Source organism: Dama dama, chromosome 22, assembly GCF_033118175.1.
Source record: "Dama dama isolate Ldn47 chromosome 22, ASM3311817v1, whole genome shotgun sequence".
Lineage (NCBI taxonomy): Eukaryota > Metazoa > Chordata > Mammalia > Artiodactyla > Cervidae > Dama > Dama dama.
Window position 1 is genome coordinate 53,005,372 of NC_083702.1, and position 17,167 is coordinate 53,022,538.

Genomic DNA, 17,167 nt, shown 5'->3' on the forward strand with positions numbered 1-17,167 from the left:
GCTAGCTGGCTGCGTGAGCCCAAGCAATAAGCCCTGACTGCCTAGGAAGAGGTAGAATACTTCCAGAAATCAAGGAGACAATGACTATGCAAGTATTCTCAATGTCAGGCTGCAACATACAAAGAGTAGTAGAAGATAGCAGCGATAATAAACACTTGTTTTTGTCATTTGGATTCCAAGCTGCACTGCAGCAAATAAGGCAGGAAAATGTCACTGAGGAGCCAGTGTGAGATGGATAAAAGAGACATACCAGGGTCTCCATTTACTGGCTGTATGTCCTTCAGTATTTAAAACCTCTGATGAGCATAAATTTCTTCATCTGTAAAATGGAAAACATTATTTCCTTGTTCATAAAATTAGGAGACGTTAGTGAGACAGTAAATAATCGACCTAGTGCTGGGCTCTTAGGAGGTGCTCAATAAAAAATGGGCATCGTTGCTGCTCATGGAATGCAGGTCCTAACAGTTCCTCAGGCGGAAGTAAAAGGGAGAGGGCGAAAGTGGAATTTACCTAAGCCTGGTTTCCTGCCTAACTAACTAATCTAAGTAGGGCTCTGTGGACTTTATTCTTCCAGTCAGCAGATGATCCCTCAGCACCTTCCAGCTCCATTAATGGAATATAAGAACTCTGTTCAACAGCCCCAGACCAAAATCAGGTCCCGGAGCAAAAACACTGCACAAATATTACTCTAGGCAACCACATGGCGCTCCGCTGTTACCGAAGAACCCTCACAAGTCGCAGCTTAAAGCATGCAGACGGGCGAGAAGAAGAGTGACACTCACCTGGCTCGTGGAGGTGCAAAATCCCCTGAAGAAAGCTCCCGCCGGCTGCACAAGGGCGACTGTTTGAGAGATAGCGGGTTTACATTTTAAATCTCGCGGGAGGGCCCGGGAGCCAATCGCAGCCCCCGCCCTCTGACCCGGAAGCAGAGCCGGCGCGCGCCGCAGCCGCCCAAGGTGAGCACCAGTTCGGCTCTAGCCGCTTCCAGGCGCCCTCCGGTGCGTATCGCGCGTGAGCCTAAGGGGCATTCGTGCTTGGCTGCCGGCCGCCACGCGCCTCCACTCTATCCCTGGGAGTTCCTCCTCTCCTCTGGCCGTTCCCCACCCCTCTTCCTTTCGACCTCGGGCTCCGGGAGGTAGTGGCGGGGTCTCGCGGGATTTGCCTGGCTTTGGAAGAGGTGTCAGGGCTATGCGGGGACTTCCCTTGTTTCCTCCCTCCCCTGTTTTGGCAATTTTAGAGGGGCGAGTCCAGCCCGCTTTGTACAGTGAGACCCTGAGACTGTAATTAGACTGGACAGTGCTTTAATGAGCAGTTAGAAACCGAGTTTCCTGATCTGGAATCTTTTGCACTTCCCACACCGCTGCCTTACCTGTTGGTCCCAGATGCCCACTCTTAAGGTTACTAGATTATAGACTTCCCGAGGCGGAACTCATATGATTTCTTAGTAGATACTCATCAGATATTTGATGTGTTTGCTATCAGGCCCAGCTGTTTTCAGGACAACTCCTACCGTCCCGTTAAAAACAAAAACAAACAGAAAAAGTGACCTCTTCAGAATCTATAAGTCTCATCTGGGAATGCTACTTTCAGAATGCACACCAGGCCATGAAACGTTAGCTGAAGTTTTGTGCCTGGTTTTATGAATACTATTTTGTATCCCATTTTGGCATTCCTTCCTCCAGATTGTATATTTTGTATCTGCTTATATTATAGTACTGTTCACACTGAATCATAAATAGCCCTGAATTGTGAGCTCCTTTAAAACAGGCTTTTGTGTTTCTCTTTCTTGTACTGGTGTCCAGCACTTAGGAAAGTCTCACATTTTGGCTCCTCTTATGAGATTGGCAAGCTAGTTAACTATCTGAAGTCTCAATTTCTTCATCTGTAAAAGGGGACCATAGTTAGTAACTCCCTCTTAGATTTGTGCAAGTATTAGGCATGGTAATGTTAGTAAAATACTTAGTGGTGGCACTTGCAGGTAGAGCTCCATAATGTTCATGACCATTAATTTTTTTATGAGTATATTTTCTAGTAGTGTAATTCCATCTTTAAGTACTCCCTGTCCTTTAAATAAGCTAAACAGAATTTTGTAGTAACTTACTCTGCAAGTATCATTCACAAAGTAGTTGAATAATTGTTTTTTGAGCTGCCTGTCATCACATCCTAACACTTTGATGGTTTCTATCTGTTTCTGTGCTGAAATCCACAGTTCTGTGACCTTGTCCAGTAGAAGGCTGTTTTTGCAGCTGCACAAGTTTTGCCATACAAGATGAAGCAAGATGCCACAAGAAATGCTGCCTACACTGTGGATTGTGAAGATTATGTGCACGTGGTGGAATTCAATCCCTTTGAGAGTGGGGATTCAGGAAACCTAATTGCATATGGTGGCAATAACTTTGTGTTCATCGGCACCTGCACATTTCAGGTTAGTGTCCAGAACTGCCCTGAGTGACAGCAAAGATGTTTCATTGATGAGAAAACTTACACAACCTTCGGCAGTTTTCACTGAACTTTGAAAGCATATTGAGCTTAAATGTTAAAAAAAAGTGAGATGAAGAACTACTGAGAGAGACATTCCTAGTAATAGATGCCTAATATTTGTGCAAACATTGCATAAGTATTGAAAAAGAAGAATACAGTTGACCCTTGAACAACACAGATTTGAACTGCATAGGTCACTTATACATGGATTTTTTTTTTTCAGTAGAAAATACTAGGATACTATAGAATCTGCAGTTAGTTGAATCTGCACATGCCGAGGAACTGCCCACAGGGAGAAAAATGAAGGTATTAGTCTCTCAGTGGTGTCAGACTCTTTGCGACACCATGGCCTATATAGCCTGCCGAGCTCCTCTTCTGTCCGTGGAATTATCCAGGCAAGAATACTGGAGTAGGTTGCCATTCCCTTCTGCAGAGAATCTTCCTGATGGAGGGATCTAACTGGATCTCTCCCAGTGTGGGCAGAGTCTTTACTATCTGAGACACCAGGGAGGCTTAGTGCAAGTTGCACCAGGATTTTCACCTGTGTGGAGAGTCATTGCCCCGAGCCCTGTGATTCAGGGGCAAGGCTATATACATATAAAGGCTCCCCATATGCCTCATGATTAGAAATGGAATGTTCTAGTAATTGACAGTTATGATTAACTATACATTGTTACGTACAGGGAAAATACCAATTAAATGAGATCTGATTAATTACTAAATCCAGCTTTTCTGTATTCCACTTTGACATAGGAAAAAAAAAAACAAACTAGTAGTATTGAGAGCTTAAAAATGATCTTCCAGGAGAGTTTGTAGCTGTGATGATACCAGCTTTCCTAGTTGCTCTCATGCTTTTTATATATCTAGAGTATACAGAGTGTGAGATCTACTAATTGAACAGGCAGTTCAGCATAGTGTTTAAGACCATGAACTCTGGAGCCAAAATGCCTGGGTTTTTGTTCCGGCCTGACTTTACCTCTTAATAGCTAGGTGATCTTGAGCAGGTACTTAACCTCTCTTTTATAAAAATGAGAACAATTATACACTTGACTCTTAAATATTGTGGAGGTAAGGGCTGCCAATGGATGTAGTCAACATCCAGGTGTAACTGTAGTTCCCTCATTCCTCAATGGATTCCATCCACAGCAAATCATATAGTCCTCTAGTACGTATGTTTTAAAAAAAAAATCTGCATATAAGTGGACACAGTTCAAAATCATGGTTTTCAAGGGTCAACTGTACTTCACAGGGTTTTGTATGAATGTCATAAGTTAGCGTGTACAGTTCCTACATAGTATCTGGCACATTCAATACACATGACTGTCATCGATTCGGTCAGGCACACTCAGGCACAGCCCCATATTTAATCGTGTGGCACACACCACGTTTTCTCACAGGAAAGCTAGTTCTGCGTGTCAGAATTTGAACAATGGGAGGTCAACCCTCAAGAATCTCTGGTTAATCCTTTGTTTATCAGAGTGTTATTTATGGAACACTATTTCCCAGATTAAGGTTAATCAGTGAGGGAATTTGAGAAGGCAATGGCAGCCCACTCCAGTATTCTTGCCTCGAGAATCCCAGGCCTGGAGGAGCCTGGTGGGCTGCTGTCTGTGGGGTCGCACAGAGTTGGATACGACTGAAGCGATTTAGCAGCAGCAGCAGCAGTGAGGGAATTTGGCAGTGACCAATTTTCAAAGATTTTAAATAACTTTATCACCAAAGTGATATAATAAATATTGTAAATATTATTTCCTCTTTTACTGAGGAGGCAGTTCAGTATCTTACAGTATTTTAACATCATAAATGCAATTTGGCATTTTACAGTGGCATAAATGTATTAGGTTATACACAACTAGATTGCATGTATATTTATCCTAAAGAGAAAGCATGAATTAAAAGCTTCTGTTGGTTGGTGTCTGAGTAGAATACAGGAGTTCTTACATTATCCACATTGCCTCTTAGGGTTGGGGTAGGAATTTCTAGCTTTTAGGCTGAATATGACCCTCAGCCTGATCTCAGCTGGACCAGGTTAGGATCTCATCAGGTTAGGATCATAAAAAGTCACATAGGAGAAATAATACAACACACTCTTGAAAAAAACTGAAGGGAAACCATTTTTCTAATGCACACTATTAACCTACAAATGAAAAAAGCAGCCCCCTACAGATGAAATTGAATTTTGCTTCAGTGCTTTTGAAATTAATAGCTAATAGTATTCAAAAGTACTGAAAAAATATGCTTTGCTTTATGTTCAGCTAAGAAATTCTGAGGGAGAAAGTCAAGAAGAGAGGAAAAAGAAGGCAAAGAAGTGATGGGTAGCAGAGAGAAAAAGGAAGCAAAAGATGGAAAGTGACAAAATGAGAAAAAAAAAGAGCAAAAACATTTGTATTGCTCTGTTACTGTTTGTAGTCATAGGCATTATCCCTGTGGACCCTTAGACTGTGAGGCTGGCAATGTGGGTCTTAAACCCAAATAACCTAAGGAAAGAATTGGACTTTTATTAATCTGTCAAGCAGTGAACACAAATTATCTTCTGTGCCAGGTATTGGGAATACAATTAAACAACTGTCTCTGTCCTCATGAAGTTTCCATTCTACTTTAAAGAAATGCAAGGAATTATCTGACTGATAACTGAAAAAATAAACTCTATACCACATTTTTAAACCCCTGTTCTTTTCCTCCTGTGCTGCTATTCAGAGAGGTTGAAGCCATAGTTCAAACAGTTCTAGAGAAATGAGTTCCAGTAATTTGCCAGGGGAGATTCAGATTGCTTCTTCTGAAATTATTTTTTTATCCCATTAAGCACCATTGAACATTGTTCCTAGTCTCTCATGTTAGAACTTTCAGGTTCTGTCACACTCCGTTTCTTATCTTGAGGAAAAAAACTAGGAAAAACTGAATGGAAAGATTTCAGGTTTCTGTCAGAAAGGCAATCCTCCCTGTAAGACTATTAGGAAAACTACTGATATAGTAAATTTGAATTTCAGCAAAGCATTTTTTCAGAATTTTATGATATTCTTTTGAATATGTTGGAAATTTGAACCAAGTGATAGTACTATTTGTTGGTGTCATATATTTGTCAAATACTCATTAATTGCAGATCAGGTGCTGGGAACTAACGATACATATTTTAAAAAACCAAGGACCCTGCTCTCAAGGAGATGTTTAAATGTAATGCAATGCAATAAGATAACGCTGTAAAAGAGAGCAGAGGGAGCATGAAGGTTTCTAATTCTGTTTAAAGGGTCATCAGTAATAAATTGCATACACCTGAAACTAACACAACATTGTAAATCTGTGTTAAATTAACTATACTCTAATAAAAAAAATTTTTTTTTTTTAAATAATGAATTGCAACCTCTACTGGGACTTGGATGAGAACACTTGGACAAGCACATTGAATTTATATAGAACATGAAGTTGAAAAGGCTACCTAATGCTTTGGGTGACAGACTTCATTTAACAAATTTTTATTGAGCACCTGTTATATGCCAGACTTTGTGCTCAGAATCCAAATATTGTTTAATAGATCCAATCCAAAATTGGATTAAGCTGCCAAAGGAATTTAATTCAGTGCTGTCCAATAGAAATAGAATGTGAGCCACAAATATAAATTTAAATGTCGTAGTAACCACATTATGTAAAGTAAAAAGCAGGTGAAATTAATTTTAATAATGTATTTTTACCCAGCATATCCAAATATTTTATGTGTGTAACAAATATAAAGATTATTAATGAGATCCTGACATATTCCTTTTATACTAAGTCTATGAAATCTAGTGTGGATTTTGCACTTTATATAAAGTGTACATCTTGGACCAGCCACATTTTTCCAGTGCTTAATAACCCCATGGGACTAATGGCCACCAGACTGGACACCACAGCTCTGTATCCTATGCTGTAAATTGACAGTAATATCTAGTGTTTACTTCAGTTCTTAGCAGTGTATTATGATTCAAAGGAAATAATGTATTTGAAGACAGATTTCAAAGTGGCATTAAAATGTTTAAAACCATCATGTGAAAGAGGGATTAGACTCAGAATGGTAACTTTTATGTCATCAATTCTGTTTGAGTAGAGTTGTTACTTACGGTGCTTTAGGACCAAGGCTGAAACTGCTTCTTTGAGTGTGTTCACCTAGTGGAGATCAGTTAATGGCCAGACATTTGTTGTCACTGAGTTAAACTATCTCAGTGATGGTTCCAGAGAGTGAAATTTGGAGCAATGAATAGAATTTACATGGAAACAGATTTTGGTTTAATGTTAAAGAGAACTGTTCTAATAATTAGAACTACCCCCAAATTGAATAAATTCCCCACGGAAAGTAGCTAGTTCTCTCTCACTTGGAAATGTTCAGAGAAGTATTATGTAAACTTTTTTTCAAATGTTCTACTAGAGATTTAAGCATTAGATGAAAGAAGTAGATTAGGTAAACTTTATAGTCTCATCCAACTAAAATTCTGTGTTTGGCCTTAAATGGGTGTGGTGGGAGGAACAGCCAATTTCAAACCCTTAGAATAGCCCTTTCATCAACCTGGCTTTGCCCCAACCTCAAATATGCTGGAGACTTGTATAATGATGTGCATTATAGCAAGTTTTCCAAAGTGTCTTAATTTCCTGCCTATACAATACTGCCTACACCTCAAGCTAAACCCAAAATAGCATTCATCTCTGCCTATACCACACGCACACACCCTGGCCTCTTAGTTGGCTCAGTGGTGGCATTGCTGCCAGGAAAAAAGGCTTCACTGGTGATACATAAAATGCAGACTATATAGTCCCTGGGATTTCTTTATCCCCATGACCACCCAATAGCTCCATATGTATTTTAATAACAAATTATAGGACCTAATTGTCAATACTCTTGTTACATTAGCAAAAGTAGTGTGTTTTGATGGTGAAAAGTTCATTTTTAAAAATTAGTTTGTCAGTGTGGAAAAATAGATATAACCCAAACTATAAAGTCAGCTGTGATTAGGCTCCTAACCTTATTTTTAAGTTCCTTAGTGATTGCTGCCTTGGCATATCTAGCTGTTAACTATACAGTTATTATACAGACAAATTGTGAAGTAATAAAATGACTTTTTTTTTCCCTTGATAAATACATTTGTTTCCTTTTTTATGTTTTTATGGAAAAAGTTTTTTCTGTTAAGTTCACCTGAAATATAAAGTTATTTTCAAGGGGTATCTGAATTATGTAGACAAAGGTATATGTAATGTTTGTGAAATGATTGTGCTAGGATTCCAAAGGTTATCCTGGAAAAATCACATCCACTAGGATTCAATTAAAGTACACATTTTAAAACTCTGGATTTAGATTCAGGATGAATGGAATTCTTAGAACAATCCTTCACATAACGTCTATCTATATGACATATATATTCAATTAAATATCAAGTTTCACCTGAATTTTCCCCCAGATCCTATTTTATAATCTAAGAAACTTTTATAAAGGATAACTATAGTCACTTAACACAGAAGATTCCTTGGGCAACTTTGTCATGAAAATTTTTGCTTTAGTCTCTACATCCATGTAGGGTTTTGATTTAAATAACAAAAAGGTGATTTATTTTTTAAATGACAATATTTTAAGCTTATACAGTGTGTTTTAAAGTATATATTACTGATAAAAAGTATAAAGAATAATAATAGTAGATCCCTGTATACTTACTACCTAGCTTCAGAAAGGGAACATTAACAACTGTTTTGAAGCCCCCTGGGTTTTCTTTCCTTACCACCTTTTCTTCTCAGCCCCAGGACATAACCATGTTTGAAATTTCATTTTTCTTCAGTTGCCATGTGTTGGTGTTGCAAATCAATATATTGTTTTTCATGTTTAAACTTAGTATCAGTGAAATTATTTTGTATTATGTTCTTCTTCTCTTCGTTATTAAAGGGCTTCCCAAGTGGCCCAGTGGTAAAGAATCCACTTACCAGTGCAGGAGACACAAGAGACCCGGGTTCGATCCTTGGGGCGGGAAGATCCCCTGGAGGAGGAAATGGCAACCCACTTGAGTATTGCCTGGAAAATTGCATGGACAGAGGAGCCTGGTGGGCTACAGTCCATGGGGTTGCGAAGAGTCAGACACCACTGAGCACCACCACCACCAAATTAACCATTTATTTATTAGATTCTCCCATGTCAGAGTTCATATATCTTCATTGTAGTATGGTATTTTATAATATGAATATACCACAATTAATGTATTCCTCTATTAAAAAGTATTTTACTATTGAAAGTGTAGCCTGCATATTCCTGCAGCTTGCCGGTATGCATGTTCCTGTGCATATTCCATGTGTTTTGTTACCTTCTCCTTTCATCTTTTTCCCCCCGATAGTTTGGAAGTTTACATGTTATCTCTCTTCTTTTAATGGTTACCAAAGGTATTTAATATGCATCCTTAATTAGACAGAGCTAAAATTAATATCTTTACTTCATGAATAGAGCAAGAACCTTTGACACTTGAACTATCATCACCTACTACAGACTTATATTATTATTATATTTTAGTTCTTTATCATTTTTCTTTTCATTTTAACCCACAAATTCAGCACTGTTTTATGTGTCTAGTATTTGTTTAAATTAATCCACATGTTTGCCTTTGAATTTTCATTCACTGTTCCTTACATCTCAGGCCTGCTTTCTGGGGTCATTTTTCTTTACCTGAAAGATATTCTTTATTACAAGAAAAAACTTAAACTTCTTCTGTGGAATAGTGAATATTTTAAGTTTTGCCAGCCATTTAAGGTGGCTGCTGCAAATTATTATTTGTTTTTTACAACTCCTTAAAAACATAAAAATGATTTTCAGCTTGCGGGCCATACCAAAGCAGACCATAGGGCAGATTTGGCTCCTTGGTCGTAGTTTGCCAGCCCCTGCTTTAGAAGATCATTTAATGAGACTTTATTGATGCCAACCATTGGTTTTAGTTTTTATGAAAATACCTTTAAAACAGCTTCATTCTTGAAACACTAGTTTGTTGTGGCTACAGTTCAACTGTTTTTCATATCATTTTGAAGATATTTCATTGACTTCCTGCATTTGTTTCTGCTAAGAAGCTGATGGCTGTTCTAATTATTAATCTTTTATAGGACACGTATCTTTTCTTTCTGATTGCTATTGCTAAGACCCTTATCTCACTCTTGCTCCTTCTCCCTCACTGCCCCCATCTCACATATATGCACACACAGATGTGAGAGTTTGTGTGTTCTGAAGTTTTACTGTATAGTGTATAGCTGCAGATTTCTTTTTAAGCTCCCTGGGATTTATTGTTTTTCCTGAATGTGCATATTGGTGCTTGTAATCAAGTGTGAAGAATCTCTTGCCTTTATGTCTTCAAATCTTGCCTCTTCCCCCATTCCCTCTACTGGTTTCTCCTACAATCCGAATTAGCTATATGGTGGGCCTGCTCACTGAATCCCTCTTAACATCTCTTTTTGTCTTCTCTTAACTACATTCTGAATAAGTTTTTCAAATCTGTCTTCCAGCTCCTTTGAGCATTATTTTTTTCTCATGATAGGATTTTCATCTATACGTTTTCATTTAGTTCTTTAATATCTGTTTGGTCACTTTGGGTAATCTCATGTTGCTTAGTCATATTTTTTGATTCTCTTGTCTACATCCTCAAAAATACATTTTTTTTTAAATCTGATTTTTTAATGTCTCCAGGTTGATTCTTCTGTTTGTGTTTGTGGTATTTTGTTTTCATGTGTAGTAGTGCATGCATGTAAGATCATATTTGATTGAACTATACCTGTGAGAATTTTGAGACCTGGGTAGAGGAAGTTCATCCAAAAAGAATTTGCCTTTATCTGTCAAGTGCCTGAGGCCACTAACAACATACGGACATTTTGAAATAAGTTTTCATTTTCTGGAGCACATAGTTAATGTGAATTCAAGCCCCAAACTTATGTTAGGGCCAGCCAATGATTGAGATTTCTCACAAGTTACTTTTTCTTTTTCTTGACCTTCAGCCATGGTACATATTTTACATGGCACTTTTGACCACGGGTTTTTGTTTTCCCTGCTTCCACTTTAAAGGTCCTGGTTCTATGCAGAGGTCCCTGATCTGCATCCCTCTTTGTGTAGGCACTAAGTTTTGTGTCCCCTACAAACAAAAGTTATTAATCATTGGATGTGTGCAGATGCCCTTAAGATACCTTTATGCCTCTGTGCTCAGTTGCTTCTCTGGACTTGGATTTTTGCATTATTTTTGTAGTCAAAAAGCTTTTCAGGTTATTGTGCATATTGCCAGACAAAGATGACTTGACTTTTCAAAATTCATTCTTGTCTTCCCATGAGAATAAACTGAAATCATTTTAGTAGTACTGAATCAAATAGATAAGCTGACTTTATTAAACATCTTACCCAAATCTAAAAGACTGATCAGTAATTTACACATCCACTATTCATAGTAATGGTATAGATGAACAAGTTTGTTCAATCCCACACATGTATGAAAGTGAAAGTGTTAGTTGCTGAGGTGTCCAATTAGTGCCATGAGTAATACTATGTGAAAATCATTGATACTCTTTATAATGACTGAGGCTTCATAAGATACAAGGTATCTTATACATAATCAAAACTGTTCAATATATATTTTTTATATTGTTATTTGATAATCCATGCGTGTTACTTCATTTACCTAGAACATTCTGATTCTTAGAGCATTCCATTTTCATTGTGTTTGCTGTGAAATATATTTACTATTAGGAATAAAATGTCTCTTGAGATAAAGTATAACAAGTATATTGTTTTTAGTTATCTTAGAGAATTATTTTGTAACACTTAGACAGCTTTGGATATTTTTGTTGTTGTTCAGTAAACTAGTTGAAAGAAAGTGAAAGTGACGTCACTCAGTTGTGTCTGGCTCTTTGTGACCCCATGGACTGTAGCCTACCATGCTTCTCCATCTGTGGGATTTTCCAGGCAAGAGTACTAGGGTGGGTTGCCATTTCCTTCTCCAGGGGATCTTCCTGACCCAGGGATTGAACCCAGGTCTCCCACATTGCCAGTAGACACTTTACCCTCTGAGCCACCAGGGAAGCCCCAATTTTGCTCAGTCCTGTCCGACTCTTTGTGACCCCACAGACTGTACAGTCCATGGAATTCTCCAGGCCAGAATACTGGAGTGGGTAGCCTTTCCCTTCTCCAAGGGATCTTCCCAACCCAGGGATCGAACCCAGGTCTCCCATATTGCAGGCAGATTCTTTACCAGCTGAGCCACCAGGGAAGCCCAGGAATACTGGAGCGGGTAGCCTATCCCTTCTCCAGGGATCCTCCCGACCCAGGGATTGAACCGAGGTCTCCTGCATTGCAGGAGGATTCTTTACCAAGTGAGCTATCAGGGAAGCCCACCTTAATATCTAATCTGCTTTTTGAACTTCTCAAAAGAATATTCATGGCCCCCTGGTAAATTCTTCATTATAATAAAATACACAGTTTTATATTATTTGTTCTCATGACTTATTTAAACATTTACTATGTATGCTTAGGAGGAAGAAGCAGACATTGAAGGAATTCAGTATAAAACACTACGAACATTTCACCATGGAGTCAGAGTTGATGGCATAGCTTGGAGCCCAGAGACTAGACTTGATTCATTGCCTCCAGTAATCAAGTAAGTTGAAAATTATTAAATGCAGTATTTATTAATATCCTTTGTGTTAAGTGATCTGAAGCCTCTAATCATAGGGATGTTTTTCCTCCATTTCCTTAACTACAGGTAATTAGGTATTTCAGTATTTGCTATTATTTCATAATTTAGGCTTATTGTCTAAATTTGTGACTTATATGCAAATATAACAGTGATGCCTTGAAGCATGTGTTTCAGCGTGACTACAAAGCTGTTTATGTGAGATTCCTATGAATCATAAATTCTTCACTGAATTTACCACTTATTGAAAGTGCAACTTTGTTAAAATAACTAAATTTGGTTGAGTCATTAATCAACCTTACTGCCTCATACATAGGCCAGGGTCAAATTTTCATAAAACTCTAGTTCTGATCCTTGGGCTTCTGTTTTGTTGAAAGCATTAAAAAGAATGACTGCTTTTTGAGAAAAAAAATTAACACATTTGCTGAGGCCTTCTTCACAAAGGCAATGGTATGTCAGGTTATTTAAGGTCTGTTACAAAACACTAACCTTATTTCCATAAATATCAAATCTAAAATGTATGTCTCCTTTTAGTAAACAGTATTTAACAACCATAATTTAGCTCTTACTGAGCTAACCTAATTTTTTTAAATTAAGGGATAATTTACATACAGTGAACTCAACTCTTAAAGGTACAGTTTGATCAATGTTGACAAATACATGTACTTTTATAACCTAGATGCTGGTAATACATAGCATTTCTGTGACCCCCAGAAGATTCTTTGTGCTCCTCTGGTTAATCCCTGTAGCCTATCCCCTGCCTAAGCAACTATTGATCCAATTTCTGTTATCAGAAATTAGTTTTGCCTAATTGATCTATTTCTTCGAATGACTGTTAACTAATCATTGAAAAGGCATGGTACAAGAGATTTACCAACATATCTGGATCTCTAGATTAGGAGACTTGCTTTAACTTAAGCTTTATTTAAATTAAATAAACTAAGTGTTTTAGGTGAGAAAAAAATATAGCTTTAATAGAGTCAAAACTTGAGAAATTTAGATCCATATAGTACTCATTTACCTAAAGACAATTGGAAATAAGCTTTATTTTTCAATACAGGCATACAAAAGCTTCCCAGCTGGCTCAGTGGTAAAGAATCCACCTGCCAATGCAGGAGACATGGGTTTCATACCTAGAGGGAAGATCTCCTGGAGGAGGAAGTGGCAACTGCTCCAGTGGAAATGGCAACCCCCTCCAGTATTCTTACCCAGAGAATCCTGTGGACAGAGGAGCCTGGTGGGCTGCTGTCCATAGGGTCGCATAGAGTTGGACACAACTGAAGCGACTTAGCATGCATGCATGCATTGGAGAAGGAAATGGCATCCCACTCCAGTGTTCTTGCCTGGAGAATCCCAGGGATGGAGGAGCCTGATGGGCTGCTGACTATGGTGTTGCACAGAGTCGGACACAACTGAAGCGACTTAGCAGCAGCAGCCAGTGTTCTTGCCTGAAAAATCCTATGGACAGAGCTGCTTGGCAGGCTGTAATCCATGGGGTCGCAAAGAGTCGGACACAACTGAGAGACTCAGCACATAGGTGTGCATACAGACATATCATTTCTTTCTTCCTCAGCCGTAATCTGACATGCTGAGGATCTAAAACTTTAGGGTTAAAGGCGAACTAGTTAAAAGATACCTGTTTATTGCTTAGAGTTTGTTTTGTAATATACATTGATGTACACCTAAACAATAACCTTAAATAATAGGGTCAGTATGATAATATGCCGACTTTTAGTAATAAATACACCAGCTTTTATAGGTATAAAAAGATTATTATCTTTCACCTAATTTAGTGAGTTTGGTGTGTCTTAAAGTAAGAAGGCTTATAAATAACTGAAGGATGCAAAGACTAAGATAGATGTATAACTATATTTTTATACCTTATATTGACCTAGCTAAAAGAAGATACTTTTTTAAACCCATCATTTTAAACCTTTAAGAAAAACTTAAATGTTAAATTCATGTGGTGATTTATAGTGAAATTCTATCCTTTCATAATTAAAGAGACAAATCCAATATACTAATATTTTTATATTTTCAAAACAAACTTGTGTCCCCTACTTTCAGCCATAGTTGTATAACAGATTTTATAGTGGAGCCATAGCATCCCCCTTCTGCCCAAAGAAAAGTATGATTATGAGTTATGAAGATAGCTTTGGTGGTTAAAGGTGGGAAGAACTTTCACTTACACAGATTAAAAAGGGCCTTATTTTTGTTTTCTTACTTCCAGATTTTGTACTTCTGCTGCTGATATGAAAATTAGATTATTTACTTCAGATCTTCAAGATAAAAATGAATACAAGGTATGTTGACAAGTTTAATTTGTAAATCTATTTTAAAACATTTATTATTTTTGCTTTTTAATTGAATTATCCCAATTTAAAATGACTTTATGGTTGTCTCTGAAATATGTAGTTTAGAATCTCATTTACTCTATTTTAGGCTATAGTAAGGGACTAGGATCATAGTAAGGTCTGCGAATTATAAATCTGATATCACTTATTAAATTAAAACAGTAGGTAAGCACAGAAATGAGAGGGAATTAGAAACTTGGTATAAAAGACATGAACACACATAGAGTAAGAGGTGAATTCCAAGGGAACAAGCTCAGTACAACGCAGTGCAAGGCAGGACTACAGCGTGGTTAGAAGCATGAACATCTGGTTTGAAGCCCAGCTGTGCCACCTTAGTTAACAGTATGACTTCGGGCGAATTCCCAATCTCTTGTTCTCATTTCCTTACCTGTAAAATGGAGATGATCATAGCATCTGCCTCATGGGATTATGAGCATTGACTGAGCTAATTCATATAAAACACTTAGAATAGTGCTTTTTACATAGTAAGGCCCTGTATGTGAGTTTTCTATTGGTATGATAAATAACCCTGTAAGATGTCAGACAGAGAAAGACAAATGCTGTATGACTGCACCTAATGTGAAGAGCTCTTCTTAAAGCTGAACTCTTAGAAAGAGAAAGTAGAATGGTGGTTTTCAGGGCCTGGAGGGTGTAGGAAATGGGGAGATGATGATGGAAGGGTACAGACCTCCAGTTTTAAGAGGAGTAAGTTCTGGGGGGTCTACTGTATGTCGTGATGAGTATAGTTAACAATACTGTATTACATCTTGCAAGTTGCTAAAAGACTATATCTTAAATGTTCTCACCACAAAACAAAATTGATAATTTTGTGAGGTGATAGAAGTATTAACTAACCCTGTCATGGTAGTCACTTCACTAACCCTGTCATGGTAGTCATTTCACAATCTATGTGTGTATCATCAGGTACTAATCATCATGTTATACACCGTAAACTTACATAGTGTTACATATCTCAATAAAGTGAGGAGAAATTCATTAAATACCTCTCAGTTTGGATTGAAATTGAATCATGTTTTTTTATAAGAACAGTATTGCCTTCCTGACTTCCTAGTAAATAAAACCTATGATAATATTGTAAAACAAAGGTAAACTATAAACCTAATCATTTAGAAAACAGTAAAAGTTATGGTCTAAGCTATATACAATGGGCTATATACAATTTTACCATAATAAATGCACTGTATATATTAGTTTATTTAAAGCTGTATCAGTGAACATCTGAGTGTACAGTGACACATAGAATTTTGACCCATCAAAAGTCAATAGTTATTAACTATTATTGCCAGTTAAAAAAGACATTAAATAATTAATGTGATGTGGTTTATAGAAACTGTGACATAAGCACTGAAGAAGGACCTGGACTTGTTAAACTTACACCAGAATGTTTGAATAAAATCCTTTTTTTCTCCCTCATTTCCAAATAGTAAGCAGTACCAAATAGAATTACTTTATTAATCTTATAACTGAATTCAAGTGTTTGGAAGGTAAGCTAGGAAGCAAAAACAATATCCATTAAATTATTTAAATATCTGATATCTAACAGGCCTGTTCAGGATTTCAGTTATAAAGATTTAGACTAATTGGACCTTAACCTGCATGCATAGTCCTCTAATTTACAACTTCCCATTTGCTCCTTCTGTGGCCAAAAGAGGATTTCTGTGATAATGGGCTTATAATTCTAGCTGTCTCCAGTGCTGGCAGTCACATTGAGCCAATGAATAAAGACAGTAGAAGTTGAAGTCCCTGCTACCTGTTTATTAGGTAACAGCCAGTGTACAGAGCAGCAGGTATGAGACAAAATCCAAAGGGGACTCTTATTTCAGGGCTCCTAGAAAGTTCTCCTAGCTTTAACTTTTGTATAAGTTTTATGTAATAAGTGAGAAATGAGGTGATATGAGGACAGGTACAGTTAAAAAAATAAAAACAATGTGTGTTTTTGTAAGAAATGCATACTAGAAAAGAAAGATCAAGCTAATAACTGTGTTGAATGATCAGCTTCTTTCCAAGATAAACCTTCCCAAAAAGTGGGTGTATAAATCATGCTTTAAAAATAGCAGATTGCTTAAGAAATATTTATAGAAAAGAGAAGCATGCAGTGAAAGCAATGAAGTAAAAATATTAGGTTGGAATATTGTAGATTATTTTCTTGTGTTCTTACTAACTTTTCCCCTGATATCAGGTTTTAGAGGGCCACTCAGATTTCATTAATGGTTTGGTATTTGATCCCAAAGAAGGCCAAGAAATTGCAAGTGTGAGTGATGATCATACGTGCAGGTATGTTGCTTATGTTACAACAAAATTTTTGAATTTTCATCTTACGTTAATGAGAACTACATTTTAAAAATTAAAGAAAATGTAAATTTCTACATATATTCCACAAAATGTTATAAAAGAAGCATACTTTATTTAAAGTGTAAGTATGGCACCAACAGGAGTTTCAAAACCAGTGAAGTTGAATTCTCATCTCAGTGGAAAATTCCCTAACTAGTTCTTGGGTGCCTCTCTCCCTCTTATTTTAGATTTGCGCGCTTATGAAATCTAAGTATATATCAGGTCAAATATTGAACAGGATCAGTAGGATAATAAAAGGCATTTGCCATTCTGTGAAGTTATTTCACAGATTCTATCTGGTAAGTTAATGTTTAATAATGAACT

At 37.3% G+C, this 17,167-nt stretch overlaps 2 protein-coding genes across 10 annotated transcripts in view; one reads left to right on the forward strand and one right to left on the reverse strand.

Moving 5' to 3' along the window:
* PARPBP (PARP1 binding protein) overlaps window positions 1-903 on the reverse strand; it is a 71,545-nt gene extending 70,642 nt beyond the window's left edge. For 5 of the 8 annotated variants that reach the window (XR_009689809.1, XM_061125518.1, XM_061125517.1 and 2 more), the window contains exons 1-2: window positions 783-850; window positions 251-319 (exon numbers count right to left, since the gene is read on the reverse strand). Coding sequence is in view for 6 of the 8 variants with exons in the window: in XM_061125518.1 (XP_060981501.1) it covers window positions 251-262 (12 nt within the window). In the remaining 2 variants the exon portion in view is untranslated. Of the gene's footprint in view, window positions 1-250; window positions 320-782 lie in introns of all 8 variants that reach the window. The other 3 variants (XM_061125515.1, XM_061125512.1, XM_061125513.1) reach the window with 2 other exon arrangements.
* The window catches only part of NUP37 (nucleoporin 37), a 41,319-nt gene continuing 24,971 nt past the window's right edge, over window positions 820-17,167 (forward strand). Inside the window, exons 1-5 of one of the 2 annotated variants that reach the window (XM_061125521.1) lie at window positions 820-956; window positions 2,210-2,425; window positions 11,977-12,101; window positions 14,368-14,440; window positions 16,692-16,786. In XM_061125521.1, the coding sequence (XP_060981504.1) occupies window positions 2,270-2,425; window positions 11,977-12,101; window positions 14,368-14,440; window positions 16,692-16,786 (449 nt within the window). In that variant the 5' untranslated portion in view covers window positions 820-956; window positions 2,210-2,269. Of the gene's footprint in view, window positions 999-2,209; window positions 2,426-11,976; window positions 12,102-14,367; window positions 14,441-16,691; window positions 16,787-17,167 lie in introns of both variants that reach the window. The other variant, XM_061125520.1, reaches the window with a different exon arrangement.